Source organism: Ovis aries, chromosome 12 (assembly GCF_016772045.2).
Source record: "Ovis aries strain OAR_USU_Benz2616 breed Rambouillet chromosome 12, ARS-UI_Ramb_v3.0, whole genome shotgun sequence".
Classification (NCBI taxonomy): domain Eukaryota; kingdom Metazoa; phylum Chordata; class Mammalia; order Artiodactyla; family Bovidae; genus Ovis; species Ovis aries.
Genome location: NC_056065.1, coordinates 46,658,283 through 46,680,177, shown reverse-complemented (window position 1 = coordinate 46,680,177; position 21,895 = coordinate 46,658,283). Strand labels below are relative to the sequence as shown.

Genomic DNA, 21,895 nt, shown 5'->3' with positions numbered 1-21,895 from the left:
GGACAGCACCCTAAACAGCCACCCACAGTCACATGCAGTTTACAACACACAGCCTCTCTCTCGATTCAGACACCAGAATAAGGGGTTCAGCATGGGCCGTCTGATGGCCAGAACACACCAGTCATGGTCCTGGTCCCCAGGACGCACGTCCCCAGGGCCATATCTAATTTTCCTGAACCTTTGGGCGCAGCATCCCCCTCTCCTGCATGTTCAGTAAGGACCAGTAACATCAGTCCACGCTGCACACAGCATCCTGACTGCGGGTGACAGCCAAGTGCAGAGAAGCCTGGCGGCTTCATGACTGGGCAGGACCATCCCCCACAAAGAGGGCGGCTCGCTTGGTTGGGTTACATACGGAGACCTTCCCCAGGACGGCTGTGGCCACCGCCACCACCTCCGTTACTCACTGTACCGTCACCTACTGGGCTTCCCTGACGCTGTGCAGAGAAGGACAAAATCAACGCAACACCGGCCCTCCAATACTGTTCCCTGCAGGACCCACTGCGTTCAGGCGCAGCTTGAAGGAGCATCTGGGAAGAAGACCGCTGGGACACCTCCAGCTCTTGAGGAAAACCCCGTTGTCTCCAGAAGGCTCCTCCCAGCTAGCTACCCACCAGGCCTACCCTTGGCCCCCCTCCCACTCCTCCCTGGGACACAGCTTCTGCCACTCCACTTATCCTGGGCTGGTTGCCTCCATCCCATAGGCTCAGCTCCCAGAGGCCTTCCTTCACCACCTGCTTATGTCTCCCCTTCTTCCCCAGGGCAGTGGCTGTCAGTTTCCTCTGACATACCTACCATACCTACACTCTGACAACTCACCATACCTACACTTGCTGCCACCTGCCTGGGTGTGTCACCCCAGCAGGCTGTAAGTTGTCCAGGGTGAGAACCACACCCATCCCATCCACCCAGCACCATCGCCTGGGCACCCGGCCCCATGGTGGGCAGACGGCAGTCACTGGAAGAGACGCTTGTGGATTTGGTGCAGCTGAACGAGAATGGGACACCCTATCTGCAGGGCAGCCAGACACAGGGGTGCTGCATGGGCAAGACCATGTCACCAACCGATGCCAAGGCAACCACCTAGTTTGCAGACAGAGGCAGGGGCTCCAGGCCCTCCCACCTTCTACTTGGGCAAGGCACCTCACTTCTAAGTCTCAATTTGCTCATCTTAAAAAAAAATTCTAAACTAAAAAGAAAGAAAAAGAAGGGGGAAGTGAACGAGGAGGAAAACTGAGGAAATATGATGAGATCAATAATTTCCTAACTTTGCTGCCAAAGCTGGAAGTTTCCATGAAGGCGACGAGACCCACACATATGCTGCCCCCCCACACCCACCCCCTGCCACCATCCACTCAGGGCACGTGGCTGCCATACAAGCATCTGTCTGGAAGCAAATGCTGGCTGCCAGGACGAACTTTGTGAGAGCTCGGCCTGCTGCTCGGGGCATTCCTGGAGTCTGGGGTGCACTAGCGGCACCCCCAGGTCTGCGTGGAACCTGCATGCCTGCTAGCCACTGTACTCACCTCATTGAAGGTGATCCTGGCTGGCTGCCCGCTGAGCGGCTCTGCAGGCCTCGACGAGCTCTTCCACGTCCTCCCGAAGAAGTACCGATAGGTGACATCGAAGAGAGACACGCGCAGGTGGCAACCCACCTCTGACAGCAGCTCCAGCACCCCCTAGGAGACAGAGGGATGGCCCTGAAGGATCCTCAAGGTTGAGAGCCTCCCCACAGATGCTCATGGACCATTTGGGGGAAACTGGGCCACTCAGCATCCATCCCCTGGTTTAGGTATCAGGCCCTTCCTTCCAAGGGACTACCTCTCTCCACGGCCCTCCCTTGGCCAGTCAGAGGCTGGAACCAGCAAGCCGCACAAGAAGCCAACGCTGTGGGGACAGACACCTATGACACCACGTGGAACCAAGGAAAAACAAGCTCAGGTGACACCACATGAGATCCCGGATCAAGCCACACCTGAAGCTTATGCTAACGATAGGTTTGTCTTTAAGTGAGGTTAACAAATTATCTCTCCTTGGGCTATTTCACTTGGGTTTTTTTTTTAGGTGGGGGGAGTGCTTGGGGAGGAGTTATTTGTTTTACCATTGACAGCCAAATCATTCCCAATATAACCACAAACTCTAAATCCTCAGCTTGTCAGAATTATTTGGGTGGGTTGGGGTCACGGTATAAATAAAAGAAAAGCCGATCTTTGAGAACCGCAGATACAGACAAGGCACCAGAGACTACTAGACCTGCCCTGTGCCCAGTGGTACCACCTACAGAGGGTTCTGCCTGGGTCTTCAGTGCTGTTACCACCGGCACACCTGGCAAGGGGGCAGCTCTTACTGTCGACCTGGCACCAGGAATTCTGCTTTCCTTTCATGCAATCATTTAGTAAATGTTATCTAAGCATCTATTTTGTGTGTCCACTCTGTGCCAGACACTGTTCTAGGCACCGGAAACGCAAAAGGGAACAAAACACACAAAACCTGCGTCCCTGGGGCTCATGTGAAGACAATGAAAATGGGAGCAGGGGAAGATAGGTGGGTCAGCTCTTAGAAGAAGACGGCCAGGGAAGGGGCTCTGAAAGATAACATCTAAACTGAGAACTAAGGAGGCAGGGTGGGGTGGACGGGAACCAGGAGTGGACCCTTGGAGAATAAACCAGGCAAAAGGAAGCTCTGGGTGAAGAGAGCGGGTGCTCAGGAAAATCATTCTGACTACATGTATCTTTTTTGTTGTTGTTAGTCGCTAAAGCATATCCGACTCTTTCACGACCCTATGGACCGTAGCCCACCAGGCTCCTCTGTCCACAGGGTTTCCCAGGCAAGAACACTGGAGTGTGCTCGGATTCCCGACCCAGGAATCTTCCCACATCTCCTGTTGGGAAGCCATGTATGTTATTTTTGTTGTTTTTCAGTTGCTAAGTCATGTCCGACTCTTTGTGACCCCAGGGACTGCAGCACGCCAGGCTCCCCTGTCCTTCACTATCCCCCAGAGTTTGCTCAAACTCATGTCCATGTATGTGTATTTACACTAACTAATTGCTCTCACTTTCTGGGTCCTTAATGTTCCTAGTGCTCTGGCATCTGGGGCCTTCCTAATGGGAAGAGACTGTCCTGCCCAGGGCCAGCTATTTCCCAGTGATAGTAAACGACCTGCTTTCCAGTCCACACCCCACTTGCCCTCATCTGGCTCACACTCCAGGAGACAATATCTTCCCACCCCAACAATCCCAGAACCAGACCCAGGCAACCAGTCCCTCCACCCCAGAGGCCAATGAACTAACTCAAACTAGCCAGTCCCAAGTGTGTGCAGCTGCTTACCCGGCCTTGCCCATCCCTTCCCACAAAAACCATGATACAGGCTTTTGCCCCAGGTCTCCTCTCACCCCGCTGCCTCCCCACCAACTCAATTGCTTCCTGGTGGGACCCTTAAGGGATGTGCATCCCCTCCCCTGGGGAGCCCAAAGGAAGAAACAATCTTTTCAGTGGCAATCATCCCCTGCTTTGCTGTCCCCACCACACCTGAATAAAAACAGCCACAGTGTGTTTCAAGAGCACCCAGTGACTTCCCTGGTGGTCCAGTGGTTAAGACTCTGAGCTTCCAAGGCTGAGGGAACTGGATCGATCCCTGGTCAGGGAACTAACAGCACACAGTGGCTGAATTTTAAAAAAAAAAAAAAATTTAATAAAACAATGGGATTGCGTTTAATCGGAGAAGGGGCAGGAGCCACCCTCGCAGGCCACTTCTACTCCAAACAGGATGATGGGTCAGGGAAACAGCCTGAGAGGCAGTGATACCACCTGATTCGGGATTTCACGGAAATCAGTCCAATGTGAGGTGAAGTGTGTGTTAACTAAATCGGGGGTGGGATCCTTTCGCAGTTTATGTGGATGTCAGATCATCACGCTGGGCACTCCAAGTGTCCTACAGCTTCATCAGTTATACCTCAATAAAGGAGAAAGAAAACCACTCCAGCTCCACGTGGGGATCAGAACCCCGGGGGAGGACGTGAGGAGTTGGGGTGAGGAGAGCGCACATTCAGGGTGTCAGTGAAGGAACTGCTGAGGGCCCTGGAGACAGCAGGGTGTGGAATATGAGGGAAAGAGAAACAGGGGGCACCGGCTGGTGGCCGCCTGCCCGCCCAGCCTCCTGGGTCCGGCAGGTGAGTCCCAGCAGCTGGCAGGGGGTGGTGTCGTGTGTGGAGGTGGGGAGTGTGCCAACAGGTCTGGGGGAATCTTGAGCCCAGACCCTCATCCCTCCCCCCAGCACTGCTCCTCACCCCACTCCCCACCCCCCCGGAGCCCCTTTACTGCACTCGCCCCCTCATTCCCACGAGGCCCTGACCAGGAAGGCATCCCTGACCCCCGCCATCCAGACCCTCATCCTCTGACCCTGTTTTATATCAGTATCTCCCATGTTTCTAAGTCGTCTGTTTATATGGTGGTGGTCGGTCTCAGCTCTAGGGGCGGGGAGGGATGAGAGCCTGGAATATTCTCCTCCTGCTGTATCCTCAGGACTAGGGACCAAATCACGCAAGGGGGTGGGGGTGGGGGGGGCTCAGTGTGCACACCTCCCAGGGGCCTGGGCCTCCCCTCGCTGCAGGCACCACCCAGGGCACCACCGTCAGTCCCTCTGGCCCCCTCACCACGCTCTCAGGGAGGTGACCAGCAGCCAGGACCAGGGAACTCCCAGATTACCTGGGAGCTGGGTCTTCTCCCAGCCTCCACACCCCGACCACCCCCTCCACCTCTCTGAGACTTTGTACTCAACTCTACTCGGGTAGGTTTCTAGCTGTCTCCTCATACCGGACAGAGAGCTCTGTGAAGACAGAGTTGGGGGTGGGGGATCACCCTCGTGTCCCCTGCACAGCTCCAAACACACAGTAAATACCAAGTGAAATAGCCATTCCAAAGGAAAGAATTAGGTTAGCCCAAAAGTTTGCTTGGGTTTTTCTGTAATTATCTTATGGGAAAACTTGAATGAACTTTTGGGCCAACCCAGTAATCAACATTTATGGTAAAATGAAACTAAACCACAAAGGTAAATAAAAAGTAAGAAAAACATACCAAAATGACTAAGTGATTTGAGTTCAAAATTAGTACATAATATTTTTAGCCAACACCTTTTACAGAGAAGTTTGCTTTCATCTAAAGCTGAAAGTCCAGTACTTTGGCCACCTCATGTGAAGAGTTGACTCACTGGAAAAGACTGTGATGCTGGGAGGGGTTGGGGGCAGGAGGAGAAGGGGACGACAGAGGATGAGATGGCTGGATGGCATCACCGACTCGATGGACATGAGTTTGAGTGAACTCCGGGAGTTGGTGATGGACAGGGAGGCCTGGCGTGCTGCAATTCATGGGGTCGCAAAGAGTCGGACACGACTGAGCGACTGAACTGAACTGAACTGAAAGCTATCAATTCTCAAAATATCTGAAACTGTACAAATCTGTAAGATCATCTTAACTGAACTTTTGACTTTTTCCCTACTCAATCTTTTAATCTTGGCTGATTTTTGTGTGTAAAACCAACTTTGCATTCCTGTGATAAACCCCACCATGATGTCTGACCTTCTGTATACACTGCTGGATCTGATGTCCTAATATACTAAGGAATTTTGCATTAACATTCATAAGAGATGGCAATCTGTACTTTTCTTTTCATGTCCTTGTCCAGTTTGGGTATCAAGGCTATGATGGTCTCAAAACAAACACCTGAGAACAATTCCCTCCTACTCTATTTTCTGAGTGTTGGTCTACAATTGGTATTATTTCTTTCTTTAATATTTTATTAAATTCAACAGTGAAGTCATTTAAGTTTGGAAATGTTTTAATTATGAATTGAGTTTCTTTAATAAATATGGGGATATTTAAGTGGGAATCTGCTGTATGACTCAAGGAACTCAAACCCAGAGGGGTGGGATGGGGTGGGAGGTGGGAGGGAGGCTCAAAAGGGAGGGGACATATGATCTACGCTGATGTATGGCAGAAACCAACACAATATTGTAATTATCCTTCAATTAAAAATAAATTAAGAAAAAAATGAACAAAGAAAAAATATATAGGGCTATCTAGATTTTCTATTTATTCTGGTGTCACTTTTGGTAAATTGTGCTTTTCAAGAACTTATCCAGTTCATCTAAGTTATTTTTATTGGCACAAAAGTTACTCATAATGTCCCTTGATTATCTTTTTAATGTCTGTAGGATATGTGGTGATGCCCCTTCTTCCTCTCCTAATATTGATAATCTGTATCTCTTCTCTCCTCTCATGATCAGTCTTGCCATGAGTTTATCAATATAATTAATCTTTTCAAAGAACCAACTTCTAGCTTTACTGATTTTCTTATTATTTGTCCTTTATTGATTTCTGCCCATATATGTCCTATTTCCTTCTTTTCTTTTCTTTGGTTTTAATTTATTGCTTTTGTCTATATTTTTAAGGAGAATGCAGAGATTGTTGATTTTACACAGGCAGACCTCAGAGACAGAGGGTTCAGTCCCAGACCACTGCAATAAAGCAAATATCTTAATAAAGTGAGTCACATGGATTTTTTGTTTCCCAGTGCATATAAAATTATGTTTATACTATACTGTAATCTCTTAAGTGTACAGTAGCATTATGTCTAAGAAAACAATGTACCTACTTTAATTTTAAAACAATTTATTGCTAAAAAATACCAACTATCATCTGAGCCTTCAGTGAGTCATCAAAGATCATTGATGACAGGTCACCATAACACAGATAATAATAATGAAAAAGCCTGAAATATTGGAAGATTACCAAAATGTGACAGAGAAATAAAATAAGCAAATGCTGAGAAAATGGCACTGATGGACTTTCTCCATGCAGAGTTGTCAAAAACCTTCAATTTGTGGGGGGAAAAAAAATACAATATCTACAAAGCACAATAAAACAAGGTATGCCTGCATTTTTCTTCTTTTCTAATGTAGTTATATAAAGTTGTAAGTTTCCCTCAGAGGACTGCATTAACTACATCCCACAAATCTTGATATATTCTTATACCAGTTAGTTCCAATTACTTTCTAATCTCTCTCTGAATTCTTTGACCCAAGGGTTACTAGTGAGCAGAGTGTTGTTTAATTTTCTACTATTTGGGGATTTTCTGGTTATCTTATTGTTATTGATTTTTTAATTTAATAACATATTGGTCAGTGAACATATTCTTCACAATTTCAATCCTTTTAAATTTATTGGGATTTATTTTCATGACCAAGCATATTATCTATCTCTGTAAATGTTCCACAGGCACTTGAGAAGGTATATTTTATTTGTTGGGTGTAGTGTTTTCACGATGACAGTTCAGTTAAGGTGGTTGGTGGTGTTCAGATCTTTCACACCCTAATGATGTTGGGTTTTGGTTTTTTTCCGCAGGGGGGTGGCAGGAGTCTATCTGCTCTATCACTTATTGAGAGAGTCAAAAGCTTCCAACCATAAAGGTGAATCTAAGTGCAGCTCCCTTTGTTTCTACAAACTTCGCTTCACGGATTTGAAAGCTGTGCTACTGGGTGCTGGGCACAAACGAGATCTAATAGCAGGCCAGTCAGTCTTTAAAATGCTGGCTTACAGGTCTGGCCCTTGGCTGGAGTTTGCAGTCTGGGGACACAGACTTCACCACCACCCTAATGGATTGGAATGGCTTATTAGTACTAAACTTATACGAAGTGATTTATGCTGATCACTTGCTTTCCTTCTGGAACTCTGGATTCCTACTACGTGTTAGGCAGAGTGTGTCTACATGACCAGTTCCCAAAAAAGCCCTGAGGTTTTTTTACAACCTGTTGGCACTGAGTCTCTGACAAGCTTCCTTAGTTGGCAGGATGTCACAGGTATTGTCCCAACTCGTTGCTGGAGTATGTCTTGTGGGAATCCCATGGCAGAGGACCCTGAGAATTCATACCCATTGCCTCCCGTATGCCTTTCCCTTGGCTGATCTTACTCTATTTTTTCACCAAACCAAATCTTTCCTTTGAAGATGACTATGTGCTGAGTCACGTCAAGTCCTCCTAGTCAATCACCAAACCCGGGGGTGACTTTGGGGGCTCCCATCACAGGTACATGCACATTTAGGGCCGTCGCATCTTCCTGTCACTGTCAGTATGAGAGGTCCCTTTATTTCTGGTGATATGCTTCACCTTGAACTCTACTTTGTCTGAAATTAGTACAGCCACAAAGCTTTCTAATGTTTCGAGTTTACATGGGTATCTTTTTTTCCATTCTTTTCCTTTCATACATATGGTTTGAAGACATATATTTAATGTCTTCATGTTTAAACTGTGATTTTTTTATAAACAACTTGTAAGTGGGTTTTAAATGTTAGCTTTTAATGTATGACTCTATTCTACAGACAGGCTTCCCTGGTGGCTCAGAGGTTAAAGCATCTGTGTGGAATGTGGGAGACCCAGGTTCGATCCCTGGGTCAGGAAGATCCCCTGGAGAAGGAAATAGCAACCCACTCCAGTACTCTTGCCTGGAGAATCCCATGCAGGGAGGAGCCTGGCAGGCTACATTCCATGGGGTTGCAAAGAGTCGGACATGACTGAGCGACTTCACTTTCATTTTCTATTCTACAGACAGTGTACATTTTTAAAAATTATTTCAATGACATTATTCCATTATCATAATGTCTATAAAAGCAAACACCTGGAGTCAGAACAAGTGGTCATTTTAAGGAAGGACCTAATGAAAGGATGACAGGTCATTCATATAGGAAAAGCTATGCTGTCTTAAGGAAGAATAAGAAATTCTTCATGAAATGACATGAACAGTCTATAACATATATGGGGGGACAGTGTTTTTGTTTATTTTGTTTTTCAAAGAGTCTAATTTTGATCCTTTCTTTCCCAGAAATCCCTGAATGGAAACCCAATTATGTGACTTTCATGAAAGTATTGACTTTATCTTTGGGAAGGAAGTAAAAACGATCCACATTTACCAATGTATAATACATACTGTTAAGAATATTTTTTAAGATATAGAATATAGCAATAAGCTACCATTCATGCCCCCCAAAAAAGAGAAATATACAAGTATACTTATTTGTTGTGGTTGCTTAGAAAGTCTGAAAGGTTGTACAGAAAAGAGGTTAATACCGGCTATATCCAGGATGAGACAGCCATAGGACAACACACTTACCTTGTGTGCCCCCTTGAATTTTGAACTATGGGAATTACCTTTTCAAAAACAAGTTAAAATGCATTAATAAAGTAAAATAGGAAAATAAAAGGAATCTCCTTTGTAAAATTCCTAGGCAAGAGGCAGCTGCTGTCTACTAGCTCGTGAGCCCCTGGAGGCAGAGCTGCTGGAGCTGGTCTCCCTAGCTTGGAGTCCCAGCTGGCCGGCTGAGGCTGTGTTACTCTAGGCATCGACTGCAAGTCACTCGTGTTGCTTCCTCTTCTGTAAAACAGGGGTAACAATGCTACCTCCTTCGTAGGGCTGTTGTGAGGATGAAGTGAACCAATACAAGAAAAGCGCTAAGAAGTAAAGTTGTTGGGGATGTCCCTGGAAGTCCAGTGGTTAAGCCTCTGCGCTTCCAATGCAGGGGGCATGGGTTTGATCCCTGGCTGGGGAATTGGGATCCTACATGGCATGCAGTGTGGCCAAAAAATAAAACAAGTAGAGCTGTAAGAGCAGTAATCACTGCAATATCTACACGGTAGCAAGCACATAGCAGGCGCTCAGTCACAGGGTTTGAAGTGATGATGGAGGATGTGAGCGACTTAACAATAGTAGGTTATTCTCAGACCTAGTGTTCAGACAACTCTGAATGCAAGGAGAATTGCTCTGCCAGCTGCAGAGGAAGAAGATACGGTCTTGCCAAGCCAAACCCCGCAAGCCACATGCTCACAGTGGCAGGACTGGATCCTTCCTGTGCATCCCCCCAGGACCCTGGGCCTCCCCAGGACACTAAAATCACATGGGTGTTCTGTGGAGGCACATAAACACCAGCTTTTCTGGCAGGTTCCCTGGCAGCTGAGGGCAGAGATGGACATAGGGCCCCAGAGTGAGGGCCTGAGTGTGCAAAGGCGGTGGTGCCTCCACCTCACATTTCCCAGGATGCCCAGAGCTCCACCCCTGCAGTTCTAACCCCTAGGCCGTGTTGAGCCCTTGCAAACAACCTGGCCAGGAAATAACTCAGGAAATCGAATTACCCGGGTTTTTGGATTGCTCCACTGTAGGCAGCAAGAAGCCTTGAGTCAGGGTCAAAAGTGCTGACCAAGTCGCTGAATCACATACCCTCTTTGCTGATGGGCCACTTTGCCTCCAAATGCTGCCACCGCCCAGGGTGATGGACGCAGTGAAAGACTCAGATAAACACGTGAAAATCGATACTGTCTCAGCTCAGTGCGGTGAAAGCAAGCATTTGACATTAAAGAGTCAGTTTCTTTACCTGCTTAATTAGCGGGCCATCGAGCCACTTCAGGACACACTGAAACGCTGTCGATTCCTTCAGAGGCTGGCGTGTTCTCTGTGGGTGCGGAGGGACCAGCAGGTTTTGGTCAAAGATCCTGTGCCAGTCGTGCATTCTGCTGGTCTCTGGGTCCCTGGGGCCTCTGGGATTACCTGCACCATTGGTGTTCAAATAAATAAGAGTTGTGAGGGCCCAGGGCTTAGAGAACCTCCACTAATACCAGGGGAACCACCACCCCTGAGACCCACACTCTGTGACCTCCCCAACCCCCACTGCAGCCAAGGATTGGCATCCATGAGCCTTGCCCTGGCCAATCAGAGCATGCCTACCCCAGCCTCAGTGACTGGTTTAGGGATGGCCACGTGCTCTGTCCAGCTGCAGAGGTGGAGCCCTGCACAAGAGCACCAGGCCTTGGGAACTGAGGCTCTTAGAGGGGCCTGGGGGGGGATGACCCACTCAGAGCCAATAAGATGTGAGCTTAGAGCTTCTGTTGGTTCTGTTGTAAGAACACTCTCCTCTGGGGCCTTTGGAGCAGAGAGGCCATCAGCTAGGAGCTGCCAAGGCGGACACCATAGGAGGGGCCGCCTTGAGACACATACTAAAAGGCAGGCAGCATGGGAACAAGGCCAGCGGTCCAGATGTCACCACGAGAGCCCTCGCTCAAGGGGACCCTGGAGTCTGGCACGCAGGACAGCCAAGCCACAGACAGTCCTGCTGGTGGAGCCAGGTGGGGACAGACTGAGTGTTCAGGGTGTCTTGGCAACCTGGCTCAATCAAGATTTTATCTGCCTTCCGGCAGACGAGGATCTGAACCTTCTCGAGACTGTCTTCAGCTGAAACAGAATCTTAAGCCCTTGGCCTTGATAAGAGGCCAAATTCTCCTAAAATGGCCAGCAAGGAGAAAGGGCAATGGGTTTGGTCTTCTAAGACAGCAGGTCTCTAAATGCAGTTCACAAAGCCCCAAGGTTCCCAGAGGTGGTCAAGGCTCCAGAGGCTCAGAGCTATTTTCATAACCTCCAGATGCCACCTGAGTCTTTCACTGGGTTGGCATTGTGCTGATAGTGCCAAGGCAATGGTGGGTGAAGCTACTAGGGCCTCATCACCTCCCAAGACAACGGCAACCAAAGCCCACCAGCCACCCTGTGCTCTTCGCCCTTCACAGCACAGAGTCCAGCAGCTTCACTTAATAAGGTCCCTGGGGAGGCTGTGCAAACTATGGATTTTATTACATCTTGACTTGACCCTTGAGGATGCATGCTTTTAGTATTCTGTGATGTAAGGGGGTAAACCACAAAAAGCATCTCTGCTGCCAAATGAAGGGCCAGGGTCACCCCGAGGTAAGCCAGGTGTGATCGCTGGGCTGTGAGTTAAACTGCCTCCTTCCTGCACTCAGCAACACCATTCTTACTAAAAGAACAGCTCAGAGACAAACAATGGTGATTCAGAACTGGGCACTTCAAACACAGTCTGAACAAAATGAACCTGTCATTTCAAGGTAAACTCATAAAAACTGAGCTTTTGGGCAAAATTCAGAATTGGGAAAATCTGTGCCCTCCACTGTGAGCCTGACAGCTTCATAACCCTTGAAGACTTTCCTGACAAGATGGGTAGCGCTGGTAACGAAAAGTGAGCTTTTGAAATTGTGTGAGTAGATGTGTCAATATTTGGAAGATCTGCCTAACTCAGAAGCAGCTATTGTCCGAGAGAACAGCACAATGATGTAAAATCCTGCATGGGGGAATGATCCACCCAAAGTGGGATGCAAACCAGAGGATTTAATGTAACAGTGTGAAAGTTTTCAGACAGGGTGTCAAACTCTGCTCACAAGAAACCCTTAAGGAACGATCGCTTGTGGGTTTGGGTACAGCACAGAAGCAGAATATCCACAGTCCTCTAAGGACTCCCCCCGCCCATCTACATCTCCTTCAAATCCTTCAAGCAAAATGACTCAACACAACAGACTCAACCGAGAAGCTGTACCAGTGAAGCAGTGCCCACTGGGATTCACAATCATGCAAAACAAAGCAAAAACTCCAAAAAGGGTCTTCCCTGGTAGTCCAGTAGCTAAGACTCTGTGTGCCTAATGCTGGGGGTACAGGTTCGATCCCTGGTAAGGGAACTAGATCCCACATGCTGCAATTAAAGATCCTGCAGGCTGCAACTACGACCCAGCGCAGCCAAATAAATATCCATTTCAAAAGCAAACAAACACACAAAACAACCCCACTCTTCTTGCCAATGTGTTTGTTTCAGAAAACATGGCTGGCTTTCATTAAAAATATGTATCTTTATATTAACATGTAACAGGTCTGCTGCTACTGCTAAGTCGCTTCAGTCGTGTCCAACTCTGTGCAGCCCCACAGACGGCAGCCCAAAAGGCTCCGCCGTCTCTGGGATTCTCCAGGCAAGAACACTGGAGTGGGGTGCCATTTCCTTCTGCAATGCATGAAAGTGAAAAGTGAAAGTGAAGTCGCTCAGTCATGTCTGACTCCTAGCAACCCCATCGACAGCAGCCCACCAGGCTCCTCCATCCATGGGATTTTCCAGGCAAGAGTACTAGGTCTACTGTTTTTAAATGAATTAATAACACTGTCAACATTTCTCTACAATAAATGTTGGTAGGCATCACTCACATTTTAGGAAGTTATTTGGAGTCCTCAATCATTTTTTAAAGCAGAAAGCAGTGTGACACTAAAAAGCTGGAGAAAGGTTGCTCTAAAGGGACCCGAAATGCAGGGTTTCAGGCAGCCGGCCCACCTTCCACACTCACAGGCTATGCTGAGAATGCAGGGGGGCTCTGGAGGTATGAATGTGACTGGCCCCCCTGAGATGCTCTCCCACACCAGGCGGGCCTCAGCGTGGGGTCCGGCCCCCATTGGAACACCACCCTGACCCTGCATACATCTCCTTGGGCCTCCAGATCCAGACTGTTACTGTATGAACAGTAAGGCACACACACCGGTTTATGTAGGGTTTTTTCCTCTGTGGGTTATGTTTGTCTGCTCAATACCACTTGTTTTGTGGAACTACCCTCCCCAGTTCTGGCCTGAGGGCTTCGGGGCTGGTCTCAGAGATGACATACACTGTGTGTGTCTTCACTGGGACCCCAGCCATGGTGCCCTCTGGACAGGCTGTCTCCCAGAGCCAGCTTCTGCACCCAGCAGGCTTCTGTGCCTTTGGTCAGAGCACGTATCAGCTGTCCTGTGCTGACCTGCTCCCTGGCCCACTGCTTGCAGAAGGAAACCTACTCTCCTGGGGCCTTGATACCACACTTACCATCAGAGCTCAATCAATTCAGCCCTGAAACTGAAGTTTCAATAAACTTGTCTCTCCAGTTTTTTCTCTTTTTCAGGGAAATGTTTCATCATTGACATTAGTTATAAAATTGAGAGGTTTATTCCTGCAAAGAGAGGGCCTTCACAGACTGGGGGTAACTCTACAGCAAAGCCTTTTCTGCCTCAGAAGCACATGTAGGGAAACACCCTCCGGAAGGAGCCCCCAGTGGCGGTGTTTCCTGGCTCCAGGACAGTGCCCCCTTTGTAGGTGGCTCCCTTGCCCCAGACCCCTAATCTAGTACATCCCACTTCCCTGGGTGATGAGCGGACCCAATACCACATTTGGCAGGACCGGTTGCGATGACAGGATGGCACTGCAGAAGACTCACTGGGAAAAAAGGCAGATCTCCCAAGATCAAAGCTCTGAGCCAGACAGGTGGAGGCAGGTGGTGGAGATGGAGCGACTACTGAAGTGGGTGATGGAGGAAGAGGTGACTCCTGAGACACAGCCTCCTGGGAGTAGGAGCCTGGACAGTCCCAGGGGCTCCATTACACACAGAGCTCTTCCCCTCCCGCCCGCCTCCCCCCGACCCAGTGCCCCAAACTCCTGTACACTCCATCCTGCCCTTGCTTCAGTTCCTCCCATTCAGCACGCCCTCTATCCCCCTTGACAGGCACACGCACCCCTAGATGAGTCTTCCTCTGGTGCCACCTCCCCAGGAAAGCAGCTCCACCCATACACACCCACTCACACGGGACCCTATCACAGAAGAGTCACCCAGCTTCCCCAGGCTACATGGTCACCGTCGTCCTGCAGGATTGGGCTCCATGAGGTCAGGACTAGGTCCTCAGTGTAAACCTTTCTAATGATTAAATAAATCATTCAGTTATGCTGGAGAGCAATGAAGAAAGCTGTGGAGGAAGGCAGAGGGGCCTTTGGGGCCAGATGAACCATAAAGAGAAAACTAGGAGGGTCCCATGCTTTGAGCCCAACAAAAGGGTACAAGGGGCTCTCCAGAGGAAGGGGGAAGAAAAGGCACCAACTTTTACTGAGTCCTTATCATGAGCCAGGCACTCACATTTTCATATTTCCTATTCCAATAACTCGAAGATAAGTACCACTACTGTCCCCTTCTTACAGATGTGAAAAGTGAGATCTGAGGTTAAACAGCCAGCCTGAAACCTTACAGCCAGTTGTACAAACATCAAAGACATTATAACCTATGCCGGCCCCTCTGCCACCAAGGCTAGGAGAAGCTCTCAAGGGCAAAGTAGGAGCAAAGAGGTCGAGGAGCCTGGGCTGATCCTTGCTCTCCTCTCTGACTTCTGCAAAGTCTCTTGCCCTCCCAGCATCTGTCTCCCACCTACAAAAGGAGAGGGCCTCTGAAGCTCCCTGGAAGTCTTTGCTTCTGCAGACCTATGTGATCAACAAATATTCACCAAGCACCTGTTCTGTCCCAGTACAGTGAAGCAGACTGTCAAATACCCTGACTTCAAGACTCTAAATATCCAGTGGGACAAAGACTAGGGGGCAAGCCTGAGCAGCACACAGAAGACAGGCCTAACCCAGTATCCTTTTCTGGCAAGGGGGTGGGGGTGGGATGGAAAAGAGGAGAGACCCAGGCACTGAAGAGATCAGCTGGGCTGAGGTCTCATCAGCAGTGGTTCACCAAGGAAAGAGAGGGACAGGAGCCACAAGGAACTTTCCAGGCACAAGGAAGCTTCCCTCCCAGATGCAAAGAGATCTGGCCTGCCTGAATGCAGAAAGCTCAGGAGCTTTTTTGAGAGTAGACACCAAGTGCATGTGTGTGTGTGTTCAGTAGTGTCCAACTCTTTGTGACCCCACGGACTATAGCCCACCAGGCTCCTCTGCCCATGAGATTTCCCAGGCAAGGATACTGAGTGGGTTGCCATTTCCGACTTCAGGGAATCTACCCAACCCTGGGGTCAAACCCGCATCTCCTGCATTGGCAGGCAGATTCTTTACCAACTGCACCACTTGGGAAGCAACCCCCCATCCTTTATTTTCAAGAGTAAGCAGAAGTCTAATTAAGCCCTGCCTGGAATTCCTCTTTCAAGGAGCATTATTTGAGTACCTACCCTGTGCCAGGCCCTGGAGAACACTGCAGACAACCTCCTTGCCCTCGAGGAATGTATCTGAAGGGAGGCAGAAACACAGGATACAAGTTAGCACACAAAAGAGGTGGTTGTGACCTATGAAAATCACAGAGGAGAGGAGGGTGCAGGGAGCTGTGATGGAGACCCGGCTTGGAACTGGCGGCTACGGCACAATCATCTAAAGTACACCTTTTCCAACTACAGAAGCTTGTAAGACTTCCCACCTGTGCTTCAGTCAAAATGACACAGTGCGACAGTGAAGGCAGGACCAGGGCTGCGAAGGCATCTGTCTTCTATAGAGACAGACATGGAAAGAAACGTGCAAAGGTCTGAAGGCAGCAGGAGACCGAGCTCTGAGGGTCTCAAGAGCACAAGGACCCAGGTGGGGAGCTCGGAGGCGGTCAGAAGGTCGGCGTGCTGAACAGCTGAGGGGAAGGCGGGAGCAGCTCCAGGGTAGGCCTTAGGCAGGCAGGCCCATCGGAGCAGGGAATCCCGCGAGGGTCAGGAAGTCTCCAGATCTTCTCTGGGCAGCGGCGCTGGGTCGGGTCGGGAGGCAAAGCAGGGGTCCCCAGCAGGGGTCCGAACGGGAAAAGGGGAAGGCCAGTGCCACGGTCTCAGCAAAGCCCACGCGGTCGCCGGAAGCTGAAGCGCTGCCAGCGGGTGCGGAGTCTAGGGGCAAAGTGCAGAGGTTGAGCCCCAAGAAGCCCCCGATACCCTACAGGACCAGGCGGCCTGGGCCACACCAAAAGTCAAGGAGAGGGGGAGGAAAATGCGACCGAAGCGGGCACAGCCCCGCCCTCGCCGAGTTGCCGCGCCCCTCAGGCCCCGAGCCCCCAGAAGAATAAGACGGAACACCCCACACACACTCCGGGATCAAGGCTTCGGGCCGCTCGGTAGCCCCTGAGCCTCCGGACTGAGTCCAACCTCCCCCGCGGCGCCAGCCAACGTGGTTCCGCCCGTGGCTGGCAGCGTTACCTAGGAGACGGGCCTGCAGTAGCCGCCCCCGCCCCCGGACGTCGAGCCCCAGGCTTCTGAGGAAGTGCCTCTACGACGGATCCAGAGGCCCGGCGCTGGCCGGTGCCCACCAGAGCCGCAGACCCTGCAGGCCGAGGACCGGCCAAGGGGCGCCCGATCCGCTGCCACCAGCCAGAGGAGCCTTGGAAGGGGAAGAACTCGCTCTCAGTCATTCACGTCAGCAGGACGCAGGGACCAATCAGAGCCCAAGTCCAGGGTCTCCGCTCCAGCAGCGCCAGCCAATCGGCGCGGCGGCGGGCCCGTCCTAATTTGCATGGTCGGCGATCGCTCAGCCAATAAGAGTGTGACTGGCGTGAAGAACAACCAATGAGAATCTAGAAGAGGAGTGGCCCCGGGCGTCCCACGAGGTGAAGATGCTGCGGGCGGAACCTGGTGGAGCAAGCGGGATTCGGGGGCGCTAAAGTCGCAGGGGCAGGGCGGGAAGGAAGATCCGGAGCGGGATAGAGGATCCGGAGCTGGAGCCCCCAGGTGAGTGCAGGGGGAGACCCCAGCCGTCCGCGCGGTCCCCTGCAGTGCGCCGGGAGAGCGGCGGCTGGCACCGCGAGGCCCGCGCTGACTCTCCATCTCCTTGTCCCCAGCGCGTCCCCGCACCCGCCTCCATCCTCACCTCCTCTCCAGCCGGCTCACCTCCTTCTCCATCATATCCCTTCCCCCATTCCGCCGTCCTTTGCCTGCCCTGTCTGCCAGCCTGCCCGACCTTTTAGCTCCCATCCAGACCCCTGCCCCAACTTCATCCCTCCCCGACCCCTCCTTTTCCCGCAGCTTCGCCTCCCCCTCCCCCATCCCTCTTTCCATTCCCTCTCCCAGCCTCAGCGCACCCCCCATCGGAGCTCTCCTGGTCCTAGTCCTCCCCATCTCTCTCGCAAAGGCTCATCCTGCCTCTCCTTTCAGGTCCCTAGCCCCATCTTCCAACCCACTCTGCTCCCAATCCCTACGTTTCCCCATGGGCGCCCTCTCTCCACCTTGCCCTGCTCCCCAGGACCTTGACACTCCCCTCCTGCACCAGTTCATCTGGCTACCTACACACCTCAACCCACCGGGGTCCCTCTGCCCCTACCCCATCTTCAGCTGCTCTTCGCTCCCCACCTCCCCTACCTGCTGCTGCTCCCGCAGGACACAGGACACAGAGCCCCAGCTGCTGCACCGCGTCCTGCTGCAGTGGCTGTCCTGTACCTGCCCACCTTTCCACACTGCCACCCAGGCAGCCTACCCTGGCTCTGCTCCCCCTGGCATTTGTCCAGGGGCTTCTTTGGGGTCTACACTTTGTCTAGAGCAGCCTCAGGGGGTCTCCAGGTGAGAAGTCCCTTAGCACCCTGCCTTCCTCCCTGGCCATGATGTCCCTCCCCACCCCACCCCCACTTTCCTGCTCAGCTTACTTTGTGATTCAGCATTTTTGGGGTGGTAACTTTCTTTGCCTCCTGGCATGATAGGGACCTGGTTGTGGGCTGAAGGCAGGGGGTCTTGACCCTGAATTAGAGGAACAGTCCTGAGCTACCTAGTGGGGTCAGGGTTGGGGAATGGGAAACCCACCAGTGGGGGCAGTCCTTTCCTTTTTCACTTGTCTGCCCTGTGTTGAAATGCATCCAAGGGGAGATGACATAAGTAATAGCTCTTGGGGAAATGGGCTATTAGCATTTATGGAAATTAATACATCCATATCCGAGGCACAGGAACACCAAGTTCAGGCCACAGCTGTCCCACTGTCTGTCGTTTCAGGATTTCTTTCTCTGCAACTTCTCCTCCCCCTCAAAAATGCCATCCGCCTTTCAATGCCAAGAGCAAGCCCCTGCTCTGCAAAACAGAACTGCATTCAGGCCCCACTTTGCAGGGTTCAGGGACTGTGGAGAGTTGTGTCTGCCTTCTTGATTGTTGCTTGGTGTGTGGATTTCCCTGCAGAGCCCAGGCTCGCGTGTGGTTCCTGGGCTCCTGCCCCTGAGCTGTCATGACAGGGTGCCCAGAGTGCATTGGCTACCCAGGTTCTGTCCATGGGGCACACTCTCCAAGCCCATGCCCGGCCTCAATGACATTGAGGGTGTTCCAGCTGCAGTGCGTTCCTACCTCAAAAGCAGCCTGCTGGAGGCTCCCCTGCAAACCTGAGGTCCAGTTCCTTGTGCCTCTTTCTGCTGCACCAGCTCCCAGACCATGTGGGGGCTGAGCCAGCGCACAGGGAGGAAGGGTCTTGAGCAGTGTGAAACCAGGTCTCATGCTCAGAACCCTTTTGGGTCTGGACAGGGATGAATGAGCATGAAAGCAACTGCACACAGGTATAACAAAGACACCACGTTTCTTGTCTACTGGGGGTCATGGGCATGGCACTGAGGGACACAGGGGTGAGCAAGCTCTGGGGTGGGGCAGATTAAGAAGCTTCACACCTTGGGGCTGGCTTGCTTTCCTTCTTCAGTGATCTTCTAAACCCCAGATGATTCAGGAGGAAGTGACTGGTACAAGTTTTGGTTTGGCACGTTCCAGTAAGGGAGGGGGCCTCCTCTCGACTTTCCTGTTTGTTGGTGCTGGGACCATAGCAACTGGGCAGCTCCACACGTGGCAAAGGAAGGCCTCCTCCGCTTCTGGAACCCGAGGGAATGTGTGTGGTTTCCCAGGACTCCGGCTGGAAGGAGCATGTGTCTAGTCCTTGACCTCCACTTCTCCATGACCTTCACGTCACCAAAGATCCCAGAGCCGTTTCCTGAAGTCCCTGAATTACAGGCAGAACAGTGGCACTTCTGGCAGCATTTGAGGAAGACTGTCTCTGACTGTCTTCAGGGCCAGGGACGCCCCCCTCCATCCCCTCCCAGCAGCTAGGGGTCCCACCACATAGAGGTGAGCATGCTAGAGCTGCAAGGGGATTGGGCATCTTCCACTTGGGAAGCGTCAGCAGAAGCCCAAAGGCAGAGACTTCTCCAAGGTCACTCAGCGGTGTCAGACCCTGTGCCTCCTGCCAGTCTGAGCCAGGAATTTCTTTCTGCCCACTGGAGGAAACCAACACCCCACGGATGTGCCAACCAGTGGCCCTTCGGGAGGCAGTTGTGAGGTCATGCTGACACATGTGGGGAAATAGCACCATGGGTGCTTCTGAGTCAGTGGGGCTGTTGGGAGTCAGTGGGGCTGTTGGAAGTCAGAGGTGCCACCAACTGTAGAGAACCCTCAGCCACAGCATCCTGCCTTGCCTGGCAGTGCCCCAGAGCCAGGGCCCTGTCGTCCCTAAGATGTCATCAAAGAGATGGCAAGGGACTGGGTCACTGGGTGAGATAAAAGCTAAGAAGGGACACTGTGCTTTGATCTTGCTTCGCTGCGGGTCCTTGTAAATAACCGTAAACCCACTCCCTGTGAGGGAGGCCGATTGGTATGGATGGGAACTAGGCACAGAGAGGTGGCGAGACAGACCCAGCCTCCTGATCATGAGGAACCTGGTTTCTCTTCCCACTACACCAGCCCCCTGCCTGTCCCACCAGGCTCTAGCCCATCCACAAGTGCCAGAAATCCTTACCCCCCATAGATGCGTCTCCTCCAATGTGCAGGAGGGTCAGGTTCAACCCCCACTCCGGTATGTGGAGGCTGCCTTTCTCATGACCAGGAAGCCTAGCACACTTAGCCTCCTAGCCTCTGCATGTCCCCCCTTTCTTTGGGGTGACTCTAAGGGGATGTGGTCCTTGGTTCAGCTAGTGCAGAGGAGAAAAGGGGACAGGGCCTCCCCCAGAGGGCACAAAAGGGGCCAGTTGGGGACATCACTAGACTGGTCATCCCATCACTGCTGGGGTGAACTTAAGCCTTTCCATCCAGCCTGGCCTTGGCAGGAATGTGAGTCTCCTCCCCAGGTGGAGGTGAGCAGCTCCTGGGTCTTCATACCTTTGGCCACATCCCGCGAGCCTAAGACGGAGCCAGCCTTCCTCTCTCTGTACAAGGGATGCACTGCAGGCCCAGCCACCCCCACTCAGAGTGTGCACTGCGCCCACAGGCTTTCTAACTCATCAGCTGGAAAATGGAGTCTCAGGAGGTCCCCCCCTGCTCCACCAAGTGACCAGGTGGTTAGCTCTGGAGACCGGGGGCATCTGGGGTTGTATGTGTCCCTTGCCACAACACCTGTTCACCCGCATCTCTGGCTCCCTTGCAGGCAGCCCATCTTCCCTCTCACTCCAACACACAGGCGCTTGCAGAACTGATTGTCTTGGTGACACATTGGGAAAAGGGGGAAAGCAGAAATGGGCTGGGAATGTCTCCCGTGCTGCAGACCCACTTGGGGGCCTTTTCCCCACCAAGATCTTGAGCCGTATTAGGGGGTTTTCCTGCACCTGACTTGATCATGGATCTTGAGCCCAACTGCTGAGTCGCTGAGATCCATCATCCAACTCAACGGATGAAAGCCAAGTGCATGTTTCTCCTTCTCAGATCCCCACACCGGTTCAAAGCAAACCAGCAAACTTCATTTTCAGGCTAGTTTCTCCAGTAAGCGAGCAACTTCTGGGGTCCCGTAGATACAGGATCTGGTTCACAAGCACAGCAGTCCTGGCCTGTGGCTCCCGGGGAAGAACTAGCTGTCTGAGTGTTCGGCTCTCTCTCCCAGCTGCTCTACCCTGTGCTTGCATCTCCCTTTTTCGGGCTTGGTGAAATGATACAAGTAGAGGCGTAAGAACAGTCCCTGGCATAGGGCAAGAACCTCCTCAGCTTCCCAGCCTCTGCATCATCACAGTCTGAGCACAAGCCTTCACCCTACCTGGAGCCCAGGTGGCTCCCGGGAAGGCTCAATCTGAGTGACTCAGGTCGCCCTCGGAGTCATTTCAGGAGCCCAAATGGGGCTCCTCAGAGGGGCTGTGTGCTCCTAGAGAGGAACCTGGGAGAGCCCAGCTGGTGGCTCTCGTGGAGGGAGGAGGGCTTTACCTATCTGTGCAGATCATAGCCTCCCTGTGAGTGGAGGGACACGCCCCACCCTGTCCTCCCTACCCCAGGCCTCCTGGAGGACACCCGCCTGCCCACCTGTGCAGTGGCCTGTAGGGACCAGGGGACTGCAGGCCCGGCCCCCAGCTCACCCACCCTC

General features: G+C 51.6%; 2 protein-coding genes across 11 annotated transcripts in view; one reads left to right on the top strand and one right to left on the bottom strand.

The window, feature by feature from the left end:
• NPHP4 (nephrocystin 4) overlaps positions 1 to 17,009 on the bottom strand; it is a 149,125-nt gene extending 132,116 nt beyond the window's left edge. For 3 of the 4 annotated variants that reach the window (XM_042257350.1, XM_042257351.1, XM_042257352.1), the window contains exons 1-4: positions 16,804 to 17,009; positions 15,811 to 15,867; positions 10,415 to 10,587; positions 1,527 to 1,679 (exon numbers count right to left, since the gene is read on the bottom strand). In XM_042257350.1, the coding sequence (XP_042113284.1) occupies positions 1,527 to 1,679; positions 10,415 to 10,549 (288 nt within the window). In that variant the 5' untranslated portion in view covers positions 10,550 to 10,587; positions 15,811 to 15,867; positions 16,804 to 17,009. Of the gene's footprint in view, positions 1 to 1,526; positions 1,680 to 10,414; positions 10,588 to 15,810; positions 15,868 to 16,052; positions 16,513 to 16,803 lie in introns of those variants that run through there. The other variant, XM_027975720.3, reaches the window with a different exon arrangement.
• Positions 17,010 to 17,184: 175 nt separating this feature from the next.
• The window catches only part of KCNAB2 (potassium voltage-gated channel subfamily A regulatory beta subunit 2), a 96,142-nt gene continuing 91,431 nt past the window's right edge, over positions 17,185 to 21,895 (top strand). For all 7 annotated transcript variants that reach the window (XM_060396135.1, XM_027975719.3, XM_060396136.1 and 4 more), the window contains exon 1: positions 17,185 to 17,331. The gene's annotated coding sequence lies outside the window, so the exon portion shown is untranslated. The remainder of the gene's footprint in view (positions 17,332 to 21,895) is intronic.